The sequence below is a fragment of the Hoplias malabaricus genome, chromosome X1 (assembly GCF_029633855.1).
Source record: "Hoplias malabaricus isolate fHopMal1 chromosome X1, fHopMal1.hap1, whole genome shotgun sequence".
In the NCBI taxonomy this organism is placed as follows: Eukaryota; Metazoa; Chordata; class Actinopteri; order Characiformes; family Erythrinidae; genus Hoplias; species Hoplias malabaricus.
Window position 1 is genome coordinate 20,664,412 of NC_089818.1, and position 17,146 is coordinate 20,681,557.

Genomic DNA, 17,146 nt, shown 5'->3' on the forward strand with positions numbered 1-17,146 from the left:
AACAGTAACTCACCATTGGAATACAAAGCTTGCTGAGGGGGTTCCCATCGAGCAGGTAGGACCCGTTAAAAGTGACATATTCATCATAGTACTGTGGTGCTTGAGGGATGACACTACACAGCACCTTCCTCTTCTCCTCAATCTTCTTGCGGATATGCAGGAACTCGTAGTAGGGGTTAGCCCGTTCGGTCTGGTAGGGCTGAATTTCTTCAAGCTTTAGTGAGTCTACAATTGCTGCCAAAGACTGTTGGGTCTTCTCCTTGATTTGTTGCGCTGATAGGTTGGCTTGGTTTGGAGGAGAAACCCTGTGCATCTTTCGTTTCCTTGGATGGGTCACCTGTGCGTCGACTTCATCGTCCAGAAGCCGGACCTTAGACCTTGCCCCAGATGGCTCGCTGTCTCTGTCTACTACAGACAATGGAGAAGAGCTTCCAGAGGCTTCTCCACTTGTTGGCTCTGTTGAAGCGTCGCAAACACCAGAACAGCTTTGATTTTGTTCTCCATCTGACGTAGCGTCTGGTTTTGATGGCTTCTCGTCAGGGGCGGGCTCTTCTGTCATTTCTACATCTACATCTGTCCTAGCTTCTGGGAGACACTGGGGCTGAGGCTTCTCCTCAGTGGGCATTACTTTCTCAACTTTCGTTTCAGCAAGTCTAGTGTCTTGCCCCTCCTCAGACACTTCCATCGGCTCCTCAGTTGTCTGCTCAGGGCTAGGACTAGGGCATACGTTTGTAGACAAAGGTGTGGGCAAACAATTATCGTTTTTCTCTAACGGAGAACCTTCAGCGCCCAACTGCTCATCAGTAAGCTTTGATTTACAATCTTCTTGTGAATTCAAATCAGTCTGTTTTACAACCTCTTGGGGATCCTGCGGTGTATTCACTGCACACAACGTAGCCTTTGCAGACTCCTCACGACCGACCCCACATGGAGCATTTGATGAATCTGGGCTGCTTACCCAGTCTATTATGACACATCCAGAAGTGCTCTCCACACTTGCATCTTCCACTTTGTTTACAGGTCCTACTGATAGATTCCTCTCCTTTTCCTCTGGTTTCATATCTGTATCAGCTTTTATAGACTGGTCACTTTTAGGCTCCAAGGCAGCATCCCATTGCAGGTTATTCGAATGCACAGGTGTCTTAGTGTTCAAACAAAGCTGTGGCTGAAATGACACGAGTGATTCAGCTTGGGGCACAGTGGCCAACAAGTCATCTCTGTTTGAGCCTTCTGTCCCGTCTACATCGGAGTTATCAAGCTGACACTGCCCACTTTGCTCTGGCAAAGAATCTGCGGAGTTCGGTTTGCTGATCTCTACCGTAGTCAGCAACGGATTGCTGGCTTGTGGCAGGTTAGTCTGCTGACCTGCGAGGTCCTTTGAATAAGGATCTTGAGAGTGTGTGACACTTCCAAACTGGCTACTTAAAGTGCTACCTTCATCCTCAACATTGGCAGACTGTTCGACTTCAGGTGTAGCACAAGGGAGATGTGCTGTTAAGCAGCTTTGATTGCTCTGGCTCTCCTCTACATGTGCTGCACTGGCCTCTGTTGTGTGGACTTTACTAAGCTCATCACCAGAACATGCAACGTCACCAGCTTTTTGAGATTCTTCCGTCAGTCTGTCGGCTTCGACTGCGGCAGACTTGTCATCTTCGTCCAGGATAGCTCTTAAGTAAGGAGACGCATGTCTGCTTGAAAGCGGTGTTCGATTGCAAGGAGCTGTGTCAGGAAGACTGTTAGTATCTTTATCGTTAATACCCGGCGATCTGGAGGACTGAGGAACGAGGGAAGACTGCAGGAAAGAAGGTTGGGAATCAGACGCATCTAGATTGAGGTCTGAATCATATTCATTAAGCTTAGGCGTTAGCATGGCCGCCGGACAGGAATCTTCTGAACTGGCTACTGAGATCATGGACACGGATCTCGACATGATGCCAGATCTTTCACTGTCTGGTCTCGGAGACCGACTGAGGCTGTTTTCAATCACCGGACCGGTCTTTCCAAAACACGGGAGATTCTTTGCATCTAATGAAAGTGTTCTTCCACTGGTGGCATCTTTTAGGGTCTTCTCTCGACCATAACTCTCTGGCGTGTCTGAGCTCTTGGAGCGTAAGAGTTCCTTGTTTGCACACACATCATTGGTTGAAGGCATTTTTGTTTTATCTTTGATTTTCGGTTTCCCAGAGTCTGTCCCTGGTCGTTGTTTTAATCTTTCTCTCTCTTTCTGCTTGATTTTTTCCAAATGTTTCTTGTGCCACTGCTCAATCTCCTGGTCCTTGAGGCTAAGCATACGTTCAAAGCTGGTTTGCATAAGATCATCATTGACCAACCTCTTCTCTTTAGGACGAGTATCCTTTTGTGCAGGCGAGGCTTTGAATTTAGACCTGTCAGACTCCAGCTCAGTAGGCCTTGCTTTACCAGGTTTGCTATCTCTATTCTGCGGAGTTCTGTCCTTATCTTTGTCCTTTTCCTTGTGCCGGTCACGCTCCCGATCGCGATGTCTTTCAGAATCTCGATCCCTATCTCGTTTGTCCCTTTCTTTTTCAGGGGTTTTCACGACCTCTTCCTTTAACTTTGAAGTGACAGTTCTATTGCTCTCAGACATGTACCCCTTTTTCTCTTCCAAAAGAAGTTTGAGATTTGAACTTGACGTGGAGGAAGGAGTGGATTCTTTAGATTTTTCTTTTTTTCTCTTTTCAGAATCCTTATCTTTTTCTTTAACTCGCTCAATTTTACCATGATCACAAATTTTCTCTGAAACTTTTCCTTTCTTTTCAGAACTTGTTTTATCTTTCTCTTTGTCCCTGTGTTCACTAGAAGAATGATCTTTTTCTTGCCGATCTTTCTCGCTTCTTCTTTCAAGCTTGTCCTTGCTCTTCTTGTTTTCCTCATGCTTTTTTATAACAGGTACTACTTTAAGTTTTTCACTTTCTTTGTGGCTTTTGTCACCAGGCGAATGGGAAGTGCTGGTTAATTTTTCCCTCTCTTTCCATCGATCGGTAGAATTATGGAGATCAGATTTATCTGGTACATGCTCTAATTTAATTTTTTTATCTTTGTCAGGATGCTTTCTGTCTGCTTTTTCAGATTCTCGTTCCTTTGTGCTCAGCCGTTTATCACTTTTCTCTCGAGCACTCTTCTCAGTGGACTCCGCCTGATTTTGGTCGACCAAGTTGCCGACGACAGGCTTTTCCTCTGCCTCCTCTTTTACAACAGCACTAGGAACAGAGTCATCAGGCTTTCGCACCAAGGGAAGAACTTCTACACGTTCATCATTTTCAGGCCCTCTCAAATCCTTTCCTTTTTCTTCTTTGTATGTCATTTCTTTCTTCTCTTTCTTTATGAACTTGTCTTTCTCTCTTTCATCCTTTGGTTTCCTCTCTTTGCTGCTGCTGCTGCTCGAATGCTTGTCTTTTGAAGTGTTCTTTTCTTCTTTATCTGGCGATGAATCAAGGGACTTCTGAGGAGAGCAGCTACCCGGTGTCTCGCATTTCCCTCCTAATTCCTCGCTCTCGTCACTTTTGAAGAAATTCTCTTTCCAAAACTCCCGATCAAACTCCATGTTCCTATGTCCCTCTTTCCGCACTTCTTTTTGCCGGTGACAATTCCTCTCAGCCTCGTCGTACTTCCGGTATTTGTCCTTCTCCTTATGTTTCAATTTATGCTTTTTCACAACCTTGCTATCCTTGTCACCCTTTCTGAAGGCACCTTCAGAGCCATCCATGCTATTGCTTAGACTGGCATCTTTAATAGGACTGGAGTTTTCATCATCTACGTCCAAGTTGAGTTCCTTGTGATGGTGTTTGCTTTTTTCCTTGTGCTTACAGCCCTTACTGCTAGGACCTTCCGTGCAATAGTCAGAATCTGTGTAGTGGTTGTACTTGACTCCATCTATGGGGCAGGATCCATCTACAATGGAGACGCAAGTCTTTGCATTTTCCTGTTTTAACGGTGTGGTCTGCTTGTCAGTCTGACTATGATTCAGCTTCGGGGACTTCACCGCAGACAAGTGAAAGAGATGTACTGATGAATCGTCCTTAGGGCTGAAGGACATTTTGAATGAGTCCTCCTCTCGAACGCTCTTGTCAGCGTTGTCGGACACTGTTGCTGTGGAAAAGAGAAGAGATTTGCTGTTCTCTTTTCCATCCTCTCGAACCTCCTGGTTCTCCTTGTTTTTACTCTGACTTTTGTTCTTCTTCTTATTAAGCTTTCCCTTTTCTTTCTGCTCCGCAGGTGTGAGGTTCAAGTTTTCTTTTTTTGTCCTACTTTCTGTTTTGTGAGCATCATTACCGACTGATCTTGTTGGCGAACACTTTCTCTCAGACAGCGTCTCGGTTTCATCTCCTGAGCTATCGGAGTTGCAGTAGTGGACTCTAGAAGTTTTAGACTTTTTTGACTTGCACGATGCTGTGGTCTGGTCGCTCTTGCTCGACTGCTTGGACGTATAATGATTTTGCTCTTTGCTCTCTTTTTCCCTCTGGCGCAGTTCTCGTCTCAATATATGCCTGTCGTTTAGTGCTTTACTCAGGTCTTCTTCCTCGTCCTCATCTTTGAACTCATACTCATCCACGCCTGAAACAGAAGAGGAGGCCTTCACTGTCGTCGATTTGCCTTCAGAGTCCTTCTCCGCATCAGAGTATTCCACATTTTCATCTACACTGGAAGGGTTCACAGACGGAGGATCTTCAGATTCTTTAATATATATAACACAGAGCCAAAGAAGAGAATCAGTTATTAAATATTCTACTCAGGTATAAAGTTTAAAATAACAGACAAGGAAGAAACAATTATTTATCATTCCTATGATTAATGTGCAACAGAAAAACACAGAAAAATAATAATTCATGACAAACACAAGTACACATAAGGCAGTCACATGAGCGCCATCTACCTGAAGAGCTATCCTCTGGGTCAGATAATGGAATCTCTCCCTTGAGTAGCTGCTCCAACTCCTGAGAATCTGCAACATCCACAGGCCGCTCTCCTCTCTTGTTTGCCTGGAATGCGTTCCCTCCATGCCGCAAGAGTAGCTTCACAATCTGCATTGAATAGTGACAGGGAGACAGTTGGCACAAAAACCTGTTAGAAATCAGTAAGCTGAAAATAGCAGAAGGTCATGCTAGCCCTTTTTGACCAACGTGGAACACGTTCCATTCCAATTCGCACACCTAATTTTGAAGTGCATGGCGCATTTTCTCCAAAACAAAGTAGGTTCCTGAACCCAGAAGGTGAGTTCCCAGCTGAAAGCAAGTAACTTCTACTAATAAATCTTTGGTGCAAATGTGCACCAGTTTTCTGAAAGAATACTGAAAAAAACCAGTTCAAATTCCTGTGGTCAAAAAGAGCCATGTTGTTCTTATTATTTTGATAAGCTTTATATAATATGTATTGTACTTAACTTACAAAATGCAAAGCATAGCTTCCTATGATTACATAGGATTACACTCAAACTGGAATTGCAAAACAGTATGGCAAAGAAACTCACATCTTTGTGCCCACTACTGGAAGCATCGTGAAGAGGAGTGTCATCGTCCAATCCTTGTGTGTTCACTTCTGCTCCTGCACCAATCAGAACCTTTGCCACGTCATAGTAACCAAGGTTGCAGGCTTCATGCAGCGGTGTCCAACCTACAATAATGAAGTAAACCCTATTAGAAAACAACTAGTCCGATGAAAACAAAAATATGAGGTTTGAAGAAATAATCGTTCCCTTCCAACCTGCAAAATCTTTGACGTTTACATCCGCCCCGAGTCCGATAAGCTCCTTGACCTGCTTCACATCACCTCTAATGGCAGCCATGTGCAGGGGAGTCTCTCCGCGCTCATTCCTCTTGTTCACTTTGTCTTTTTGTCGTGATGTGGAGCTGTTAGGGATCCTTTTCTGCACTGCTGGAGTCTGGGACGGGTGGCTTGGTGTGGAGTCTGAGAATACAAAGTAGCATCAAAATCATGTGCTATTAACGTCTTATGAAATAGCGCAGCCAAAGACAAACTTATTTATTGGATTTCTTGGTTTTGAACACTGGACACTGATAGTTTATGAGGTGAATCCAGTGTTTTATGGCACAAAACACTGCGCCATTACTAGATTGTGATAAGCTCTGACCTTTCAGATGCATAGCAGCTTTTTAAATATTGGTAAAAACACCAGTCAGCCTTGTGACAAAGAGTCGCACATATTTTGAGCGTTTGTGGAGCGTGAATACATCCACACAATTTTCTCAATCAGCAAGCTCTCAGACACCACTGTAGTTTCAAGCCTGTCTGAAATTCCCTGCACAAAAAAATTATTAATCATTGCAGTGTGAACAGCTCCACAACAAATAGCAGGAGCAGTGATGAACGGTAGCCAATGACAGCTCAAGAAAACACTGAGGGAGCGAGGCATAAGCAACAAAAATAATATCAAACATGACTAAATCCATGAATACTGATCAAGGCTGCTGCTCACTATCCCAGTGGTAAGGTCTGGAGCAGCCTCTGAGTTAATATTCAAGGCAGCTTTCTCCTCTGCCCTGGTTGTGGCCACTCATGCTGTGCATGAACCCAGGAAAAAGGAGGCAGCAATAAAGCTTAGAAAAGGGTATGAAAATGTTTATAAATATTGTTCTGCAGAAATGAGTGCAGAAGAGACCACAACAAATTTCTCCAGCTTTGGATTGGAACATAATAGACAACTTTTGGGTGTACTGAGCTTCATCCTGCTTCCGTATCATCATAAAATAATCATGAAAAATCATAGGTTGCGATTAAGGCCGGACAATAATTCAATATCAATATATAATCGCAGTTTAAAATGTTTCATTAACAATGATATGATTTTTAAACACATTTTCAATATTTCATTCATTCATTATCTGTAACTGCTTATCCAATTCAGGGTCGCGGTGGGTCCAGAGCCTACCTGGAATCATTGGGTGCAAGGCGGGAACACACCCTGGAGGGGGCGCCAGTCCTTCACAGGGCAACACAGACACACACACACACTCACACCTACGGACACTTTTGAGTCGCCAAAAGTGGACTGTGGGAGGAAACCGGAGCACACGGAGGAAACCCACGCAGACACAGGGAGAACACACCACACTCCTCACAGACAGTCACCCGGAGGAAACCCACGCAGACACAGGGAGAACACACCACACTCCTCACATACAGTCACAGGGAGACACAGGGAGAACACACCACACTCCTCACAGACAGTCACCCGGAGGAAACCCACGCAGACACAGGGAGAACACACCACACTTCTCACAGACAGTCACCCGGAGGAAACCCACGCAGACACAGGGAGAACACACCACACTCCTCACAGACAGTCACCCGGAGGAAACCCACGCAGACACAGGGAGAACACACCAACTCCTCACAGACAGTCACCCAGAGGTAACCCACGCAGACACAGGGAGAACACACCACACTCCTCACAGACAGTCACCCGGTGGAAACCCACGCAGACACAGAGAGAACATACCACACTCCTCACAGACAGTCACCCGGAGCGGAAATCGAACCCACAACCTCCAGGGCCCTGGAGCTGTGTGACTGCGACACTACCTGCTGCGCCACCGTGCCGCCCTTCAATATTTCAGTACACGTTATTTACAGCATCTGTCAGCAACTGACCGTCATTGCAAGGCACTGTTGTCCATTCAGCACTCAATTTTAAATTTAGTTCAAAAATATTAATATTTGACAAAACCAAGAGGTTTATGTTTGATGGTGATGTCATATTTCTTGTTCGTTTTTGGATTTTACGTTGTTCATATCCACATCGGAATGATATAGTATTGACCAAAATTAAGAAACATATCACGATATAAATTCTGGCAGTATCGTCCAGCCCTAGTGGCGATGAATAGCAGGTTTCTTAATAATAAATAATATGTCGTAACCCACGTTGTGCAGAGTGAGTAGAGGTACTATGAAAGGGAAAGTTAAACACCCCACTCTAGGTTATGATTTAATAAACAGGAAGTATGGGTATTAATGGTTAGGTGGTATGTTATGGAGTTCTTGGAATCTGCAAAAAAAGGGGAACCAGATATGAATGGAAATTCCCCATTCAAATCCTAGGTTTCAAATGATCAAAATAAAAAAGCACCACAACTCAGCAAACTGAATGAAAAGGACGTGAGATATTAGATTATGAAATGTGTGTATTATACCTGGACTGTTGTCTCTTGCTGTCATCTGCATGAGAAGCGCCATCTGCTTGCGCTCAGACAGTGGGTAGCCAAATAAAATGTTCACAGGGGTGGACTTCTTACCCCCGGACTCCTTCTTTACCTTCTTTTTATCAGGTCCATCTTTATCTGCAGGAAGAGAATACCACCAACACAAATTTAATATGGTCATCCTTGATTGGCAAACTCATCTTTAATAGTTCTACTATTGCCATCGCTCCTAAAACGCAACAAAACAACTAGCAGCAAAAACAAACAGAAAAAAACAAAAATAATTCTGCTGTTAGCGCGTCAATACACATGCATTATCCAGCTATTCCAGTCGCCTCGGGTTTATGTGAACTATTTAAAGGCATGCGTATAAACTGATGCAGCAAAATAAAACTTGCATGTCTGTGCATGTCTGGCAATGGCTGGCTATTTCCACTGTAGAGTAGCAAGAGTAAATAAAAGTTATTAGGGAAAAAATCCTGTACATATATTTGGTAACAAGAAGGTTCCGTTCCCCCCCTCTGAGTGAAGGTCATGCCATAGAGGTTAGTGAAGTCCTAGACTATTTTAATACACAATTATAACCTATTCGCACAGAGAGTGTCTGTGGCACAGGGTGTTTTTAGGTTCATCTGGTGCTGATGTACTCCCACTGTGCCCATGCTTGCTGAGTAAGCAGACTGTAAAACGGCATGAGATTCTCCGCCGATGGTTCTGTCGCCTTTCTGCGGCGGGTTTAGCGAGGCAGTTACCTGCGTATATCCTGCAGGGAGGAAGTAATCTCTCCCCCCACATATCGCTCGACTGGCCAGGGTCAGAGTCATCTACAGTGCAGAAGCAGAGAGGAGGGAGAGGAGGAGAGGTGGAAAGGGGGAGAGGGGGGAACGGGAGAGGAGAGCATTGCGTTACACTCACTCGCTCCCCCTTCCTTGCTCAGATATTAAGCAGAACATACACTGGGCTTAGGCATGGACACAGGGCACCGTCTCTGAAATAAAAGGCTTTAAAACACTATGCACCCAATCTTCCCTCCTTAAGGACTGTTCGGACTCTCCTGTCCCTACACTGCATCCACAGAAAGAGAATCTAGACGAACTTCTGTGTCTCATTATTAGGCGAATTAGAGAAAAAATGGAGTCATCTGATTATGACTCACTTCAAAGCTTCTGGTAAATTACATTAGTGCATTACAATAACAAATGGCCTTCACATAAATTCAAGTAATCAACCTTTCCTACAGTCCCACCCTTCTTTAGCCTTTAATCCTACCGCCTTGCACATATTTGTCACTGTACTAGCTCTCTTTAGGGCACAGTTAAAACAGCCTTAAAGGCCCCTGCAGTTATAATCTCACATTCTCATCTTCCCTTCAAAAGAAAACATAAACATTGGCACTACAGTTTCCCCACATCACTACATTAAAAAAAGAAACCCCATCAGGGTAAATCACTACTTCTGAGGCTGCTCCGCGCTCTTGTTCTCACATCTGATTCGTATTTCCCTGTCCTTTGCATGAATTTAAAGACGTAGGCTGAACTGTTATATAACTCTCTGTGTGTGTGTGGGGGGGGGATAATAAAAAAAAACACTGGTATAGTTTGTTCGTTAAAAAAAGTTCCAAAACTAACCACTAGGGGTGGTGTTAAGTCACAGAAATGCTGCTGGAATTTTCTGCCGGAATTCTGAACTGACCTGTGTCTGAGTCCCGTTCCTCATTCCGGGGCGGGCTGACAGTGAAGGAGAGCTTGCGTTTCATGGAAGACTTGGGCTTCCCCTCCTTCCCCATGAGCTCACTCCGATCCAGCTTCGGAGTTTTTGTGAACGGGGAGATTTTATCTTTACTCTGCTGGAAGGAAATAAAGAGATCATGGCTACATCTTGACAACTGCAGTGCTTTAAAAAAACAGTTGTATGTAAAGGTTTTAAATGGCCTTTGTAAAATTATGCATGAACACATCCTCTAGAGGGAATACAGTTAAAATACACATCTTAATGCACAATTGCAATTTGATGAGTGCAGTGTGTTGGGAAAAAGAAACCAGTACATTAAACTCAGCAAATAGAATTTGTGCACAAAGAAGTGACATTCCAGGGCTTTTCAGTCTTCTGCATGAAGTGTATATTTAATTAAAGCAAATTTAAAATAACTTTTAATAGTTATAACAATAGTTATCGCATACCGTCTCACAGGCAGAGCTTTGAGGCTGAGTATCATTATAATTAATGCCATAAAAAGTATATTATCCTATATTTTTTAGTTATTATAGCCATTTCACCTTCTTCCCAGCTGTCTTTTCCACCATGGCTCCATCTCGGTCAGTCCCCGGCTTGGCCATGGTGCAGCTTCTGACTAGCTGTGACACCTAAGGCTCATAGGGCTCATCATGGGCCTAGAATGCAAAAGAGTAGATCAGAGCCACACCAGACACAATACTCAAATACAGCTCTCTGCATGGACAGGGACTCTCAGTATTCAACATGATATTTTGTCTATAAATATTCTATAGATTGTTTTTTTAACAGTAGAATGACTATAAACACCTAAGAAACATGACCCTGTATTAAGAGAGTTTTAATGTCAAGGCTCCAGTTTTCAAAAGCATCTTTGGTGTTCATTCATCACAAGATCACTCCAAAACACCCCCCCCCCCTCTCCCTCGCAAAAGATCACAGTTTATTTAATTACATTACTGTTAGACTTGGACTGATAACTGACAATAAAAATGATTGAGATTTTATTTAAAGGCTAAGCACCAGCGATATGAAAGTGTCAAAAAAATAAATACAGTGGAATTTGAGTTCCTAACTTGTGTTTATTGATAGTCAGAAAACATGTTATTTCTCACTACTTCAAGGAAAAACAAATGGCCCAAAGATCCCAAAATATCCAGAAAATGGACTAAATTTGTCAACTTTAAACGGGCACTTTGGAAAGGACCATCCGCTCACTCCGTTATCTGTAGCTCGTTTCACTGGCGCTTTTCCAACAATATGGGCATGTAAGGACACCAACGAAAGGTGTTCAAGAGCCTCTGTAACATGGAGGTAAACAGGGTAAGGACACTCACTTCGCCTGTTTTAGTTGGTGTTAGTTAACGTTAGCTTGACTCGCTAAACTCGGTGGCTCAGATTATACTCGGCTACGTAGCTGCATTACGGAGGTTTATAGTGTCGGATGAATTCGAGTTCGACTTCGATCACATTTACAAGAATAACGGTACCTCTACATTTGAGTTTAGCTTATTGCTAGGCTATTGTCATGAATAATGTTGGTTATTTAGCTAGATACTGTCATAACAGTCAGTCATAACGGTGTTTTACCGCGGCGTTGTTCAGCTGTTGTCCACCAGTGACGTCACGGTCGCGTTCAAGAATTTCCGTAGAGAGCTCGGGTTTTTCCGTCAATTTAATAAAATTGTCAGTTTTAAAGCAAATTAAGCTGCTATTTTCATTTTAATTCATACTTATATCTGTCAGTAACTACAATAATGTGAAATATTCATGGAGGTCCATTAAGTGGTGCTTAGCTTTTAAGAGTTATAGTTGTTTAAACATCAAATAATATTAATACTTACAATTATTCTTGAGAAATATTACACTCTACACTTTTTGTAATTAGGTAGTAATTATAGTACCATCAGGTAGAATTCAAGCCCTAGGGTCAAATCTTCACCTGTATTTTTATTATTATTTTGTAACTGAATTTACTGCTTATCCTGATAATTCCATAGATGACAGATAATAAAAAAATATCATTTTTTTAAATTAAAATCAAGTTATATTTTCTAATAAATCACAAAAAAGAATACCAGTGATGCCACTGTTGGTGCAGTGAGGAATCTAATATTAGTGCCCAGACAAGGCCATCTGAAAAGGCCATGGATGAAATGGGAAAGAACAGAGGGCATGAGGAATATTCCTATCACAAATATTTGAGGAAAACTAGGGAAACATTTCGAAAAAGTGCTTTGAGGATTTCATTCGAGAACTTTAACTTTGAAAACATCACCCTCATTTGAAGTCAACTCCTACTACACTACAGCCGTTCTGAAGCCATGGTAATTTTTGAACATTCATCTGGAAAATGGCATGACTACAATTTCTTGATCAGGGCTTTAAAGTGTGATTTATTCATACACTTATCGTGCTGCTGAAAGAGTGAGTCAGCAAGCCGTGTGTATGTACAGTGGAACACAGAAGATGGGTAGGTGAGGTGAAACCACATACACACATATATACATCAATCATAGAACATCCCTGCAGTTCTACAGGCAGGTGACATAGCCTTGAGACACATGTGAGGGTACGAAATATTATTTCCACAAAGTTCAACGCCAGATAATGCAGAGGAGTAAAAGAGCGGAGTCACTCTCTCATACTGGAGACTGGGAGGAGGTGGGGGAAATTAATGACTACGCCTTTTAGTAGCCAATACCTCAGCGTGGGACAAAGTGTTACAACTCAGTTCACAGGATTTCCTGTTTGATGAGAACCAGCCTTCACATAAGCCTAGTCCTATACAGCAAAACAGACTGTGTTTCAATCTTGAAAGCTGGAGCTCAGTCAGACAGGAGGATATAAAAATAAGATCAGATATTTACTTTCACTCTGTTGGGTCCTGTGTGGTTTGATACGATATTAGCACACCGTCAAGAAAGGGGTAATATTATCAATGCCAGCAAATATTACACAGTTCATTAGAGTAATGTATCAGCTTTCAATATCCAATACCTGCATTTCTCTCTGATGATGCTCACTTTTATCATTTAAAATGAGTCTATTTGGCAACCTCAGTTTTAATTTAAATACAAATTATACAATTTGGTTTACACTACCATTTTATATACAACTATGTCTATATATAAACACACACACACACACACATCCACACAATCAGTTTGCAGTGGTTAACACCTTTGTGACATGACAAATAAAGAAATGTAGAACCAACTTCTATTGTAGCTTTAAATGAAGTGTGGAATAAGCAGTGAATGGTTTGCTTTTGAAACTGCGGGATTGTTTATACATTGTATTAAAACCATATTTTTATATTTATCACTACTTAAATGTAATATAACCAGAAGTGGCAAAGTCATAAAGCAGAAGTAAAAATCCCCTCCAGGATTTAAATCCAATTGCCTCTAGTTTCTCTAGTCATTTTTAAACCAGACTCAGAGGTGATTGGGCCACTTTCGAGTATAATGCTCAGTGCTAGGCTATTAAACGTCTTTGCATCAACAGACATGTTTGTGGGTTTTGCGGATCCCAAAACGAGTGATGCATAGAGCAGTAATACGTAACAATCTTGTATGACCTGCCCCGGTGACAGATTTATAAGAACCACAAAATGTAAGCTTTTGAACAGAACACTCACTGTTGCCTGTAACTAACAGCTCAGCTATTACAGGCAACTCTGTTCATAACTCAATGACTGATGTACCACCGCCACATAAACAGACCGGGCCTGATGAGATTAGACGTAAACAAGCCAGAAACACCGAAACAGACAAACACACAATAACTCTTTCTGCTGCAGACAGGACATTGAATCACCGTAACAGTACATGCAGAGGAGGTGAACGTAAAGACGGGGCCTACTGCTTCGGTAAATGTTATTGGGGGTAAATAACTACAACCAGTGAAAAAAAAAAAAAGAGCTTAACAACAGATACCAACAGAGAGACAGACACAAACAAATACACGCACAATCACTTACACATGCCTGGCACTGGAATGGAAACAAGAACAGACAGCCCCAAGCCCAGCGCTGTGACCCCAGTCCGATGTCTCTGCTGAGACAGGAACAGCAGGAACACTGGCTGCTCCATATACTTTCCCAACGCTCTGAGCCAAGAGTAACAGACGTGTAAATCTACATCTTGTTCCAGCCATGCAGCCTCTACCGTAATGGTGCTTTTCCACTGTGTGGGATCTGCACAGCTCCCCCACAAAATGCTGCCGGTGGCGTCACAAAAACCTCCAATTGGAACCGCAGGCTTTGAAAACCATAACTGGTGCTGTTTAGTCGTTGTGTATTCGCGTGTTGTTGTTTTTGTTTATTTTATTTTGGCTGAACACGGCTCCGCACCCCGGTTCTCACAGATCATTTTTCCTTGTTGCAAATTCAGCTTTCGCTACGGATTTAAACATCGTCAGAACACCTTGAGGTAACGTTACGAGCTGCCGTTGTGAGTTCGATAAAAACACATTAAAAAGCTGCTCAAGCTCTGCATTTCATGGTGATTGACATGCCTCTCTGGCCAATCAGCGCTCTGCAGGGTTTACACGTCACCATTTAGTACCTGGCTCAACTTCCAGGAACCAGGACCAGATTTGGCCAGTGGAAAAGCAAAAGAGCCGAGCTGAATCGAATTGTTTCCAGGCAGTGGAAAAGCGCCATGAAGTATCAGCTCTCAGAACGGTGAGGGATAAGTCAAAAATAGGTCAGCCACTTTTTTGGAATTGTAGTTTGTTTTATTTCTTTAATTCCTGAGATTTACTGGACAACACTAACTCTTCTGCAGTTTATTCCATGTTTTAATGTGAATATACACATTATACTTCATATCTAGGGTACTCATTTTATTTCTCCCTAGTTATATTTATTTCAACAATATTCTAATACGCAAGTCCATGTTGAGAAAAATGACTTATCCCAGGAAAGCTGTGACATCTTCTAAATCAAAATAAAGCTAATAGAGGACAGAACATTAAGAAAAGATGTCCAGTGTTTTTCCACTGACTAACCGGATTATATTGTGTTAATATAAATAAATGTATATTTTAAGCAGAACAAAAATATAAAATGTGGACTACAATCCAGTGAACAGTGTATCAGAGTTATTTATAACAGGAGCATTCATCAGTCACGGCTCACCTCTTTGTTCAAACAGTTCAAAAGGTACATTTCTTAATGAATACGGCAAAGAATTAATGTTTAAGGAAATGGGCTATTTATTTTACATATAAAATACTGTAACAGTTCAATCTCTCATTGGAGTAGAGTGATTTTATGATGTTACTACACTGATATTATTAGTTAACTTCTCTGGTACAGAGCTCATATTTAAATGTATATTATTAAAGAGATTATTAAATAACAAAGTTGAGTGTATCATGTAACAGTGGTTAGAAGAAGTATTATTCACATTAATGTGCTGTGCCCAGCTCATGTGGGGTTCTACAGTTAAAACGGTCGTTGCCTGCAGTCTGCTCACGCTAGTCTCCCTGAACTCCAAGATGAGAAACAGAGACCCTTTTCCAATGTGAGATGGCATTTTTGCAAGATGAGTGAGACAGTAGTGAACGCAGTGTTAGAGTAAATTTATGGCACAGAGCCATTGGCCCATCTCCAATGACATATTTTCTCACACATCAATTGTTTATAAAAAAAAAACCTGAAAAGAAAGTTATAAACAATAAACTGATGAAAACCCAATAATAATTTAAATTAAAGGTGACACAGTGGTGCTGCAGGTTAGTGTCGCAGTCATGCAGCTCCAGGGACCTGGAGGTTGTGGGTTCGATTCCCACTCCGGGTGACTGTCTGTGAGGAGTGTGGTGTGTTCTTTCTGTTTCTGTGTGGGTTTCCTCCGGGTGACTGTCTGTGAGGAGTGTGGTGTATTCTCCCTGTGTCCGCGTGGGTTCCCTCTGGGTGACTGTCCGTGAGGAGTGTGGTGTGTTCTCCCTGTGTCTGCGTGGGTTTCCTCCGGGTGACTGTCTGTGAGGAGTGTGGTGTGTTCTCTCTGTTTCTGCGTGGGTTTCCTCCGGGTGACTGTCTGTGAGGAGTGTGGCGTGTTCTCCCTGTGTCCGCGTGGGTTCCCTCCGGTTGACTGTCTGTGAGGAGTGTAGTGTGTTCTCCCTGTGTCTGTGTGGGTTTCCTCCGGGTGCTCCTGTTTCCGCCCACGGTCCAAAAAACACACGTTGGTAGGTGGATTGGAGACTCAAAAGTGTCCGTAGGTGTGAGTGTGTGAGTGAATGTGTGTTGCCCTGTGAAGGACTGGCGCCCCCTCCAGGGTGTATTCCTGCCTTGCACCCAATGATTCCAGGTAGGCTCTGGACCCACCCCGACCCTGAACTGGATAAGGGTTACAGATAATGGATGGATTCCTTGTTTGCCTTTTTTCAGATATAAGCAAACCTCTAAATATATAATTATTTATAATTATAATTATTTTTGTATTTTTCTTTTCTTTCAATACATGTGCCTCACTAATTATTATATATTTACATGTGATCCTTGTTTTTTAGGTCCTGTTTAATGTAGGTGTTTTTCTGAAGGGCACTGCAGACAGTGACCCATCTCTCAATCCACAGATTTAGACAAAGAGAAAGAGACAAACCTAGCTCTTGCTGAAGACTGCAGGGTGTGACTACTGTTGGAGTAGTATGTGATTGTGGCATTCCTTCAGATTACACGGCAAGAGGTTTTTGGTGCATACTTGATGGGAATATACCCTAAGACACTAAGGAATACTGAAAATATCACCAAATACTGAAACTGCACGTAGGAGTCTGTGCATATCTGACATGTGGTCATGTAATCTCTAGACAGCAAGAGAGAGAGCTATAACTACAATCACAAAATTATCAAAAGTATGAAAGTTTAATCTGATAATTGTAACAGATTCTGACATTCACAGTCTAAAGGGAAAAAGTAAACAGATAAATTTGAATGCACAGATGCACAGGCAATACTGATATTCTCTGATTTTATTAATGTTTCCAATCCAATACTTGGATGAAGAAGTTGCCGTCATGCATCCCTCTTAAAAATTATAAAATAAAAAATGAGACCTTTCCAAACTGTCATTTTGATGCTGCATCACACAGCTTCTTCCTGCTCTAGACTACAGCAGCTTGTTCTGTAAGGCTCTGATGCATAAGCCACTGCGAGCATGCAGAGGAAGGAAGAGTGTGTGATGTCATCAGACTGGGCCGAGTGCCTGTGCCCGTGCTGCAGAGTGAAT

The 17,146-nt window shown here is 42.4% G+C and overlaps 1 protein-coding gene across 3 annotated transcripts in view; it reads right to left on the reverse strand.

Annotated features, from left to right (window-relative positions):
• Window positions 1–17,146, reverse strand: part of LOC136675609 (ankyrin repeat domain-containing protein 12-like) — a 41,978-nt gene that overhangs the window by 3,370 nt on the left and 21,462 nt on the right. Inside the window, exons 2-9 of one of the 3 annotated variants that reach the window (XM_066652250.1) lie at window positions 10,454–10,567; window positions 9,870–10,020; window positions 8,930–9,001; window positions 8,169–8,315; window positions 5,719–5,922; window positions 5,486–5,628; window positions 4,892–5,039; window positions 14–4,692 (exon numbers count right to left, since the gene is read on the reverse strand). In XM_066652250.1, the coding sequence (XP_066508347.1) occupies window positions 14–4,692; window positions 4,892–5,039; window positions 5,486–5,628; window positions 5,719–5,922; window positions 8,169–8,315; window positions 8,930–9,001; window positions 9,870–10,020; window positions 10,454–10,513 (5,604 nt within the window). In that variant the 5' untranslated portion in view covers window positions 10,514–10,567. Of the gene's footprint in view, window positions 1–13; window positions 4,693–4,891; window positions 5,040–5,485; window positions 5,629–5,718; window positions 5,923–8,168; window positions 8,316–8,929; window positions 9,002–9,869; window positions 10,024–10,453; window positions 10,568–17,146 lie in introns of all 3 variants that reach the window. The other 2 variants (XM_066652249.1, XM_066652251.1) reach the window with 2 other exon arrangements.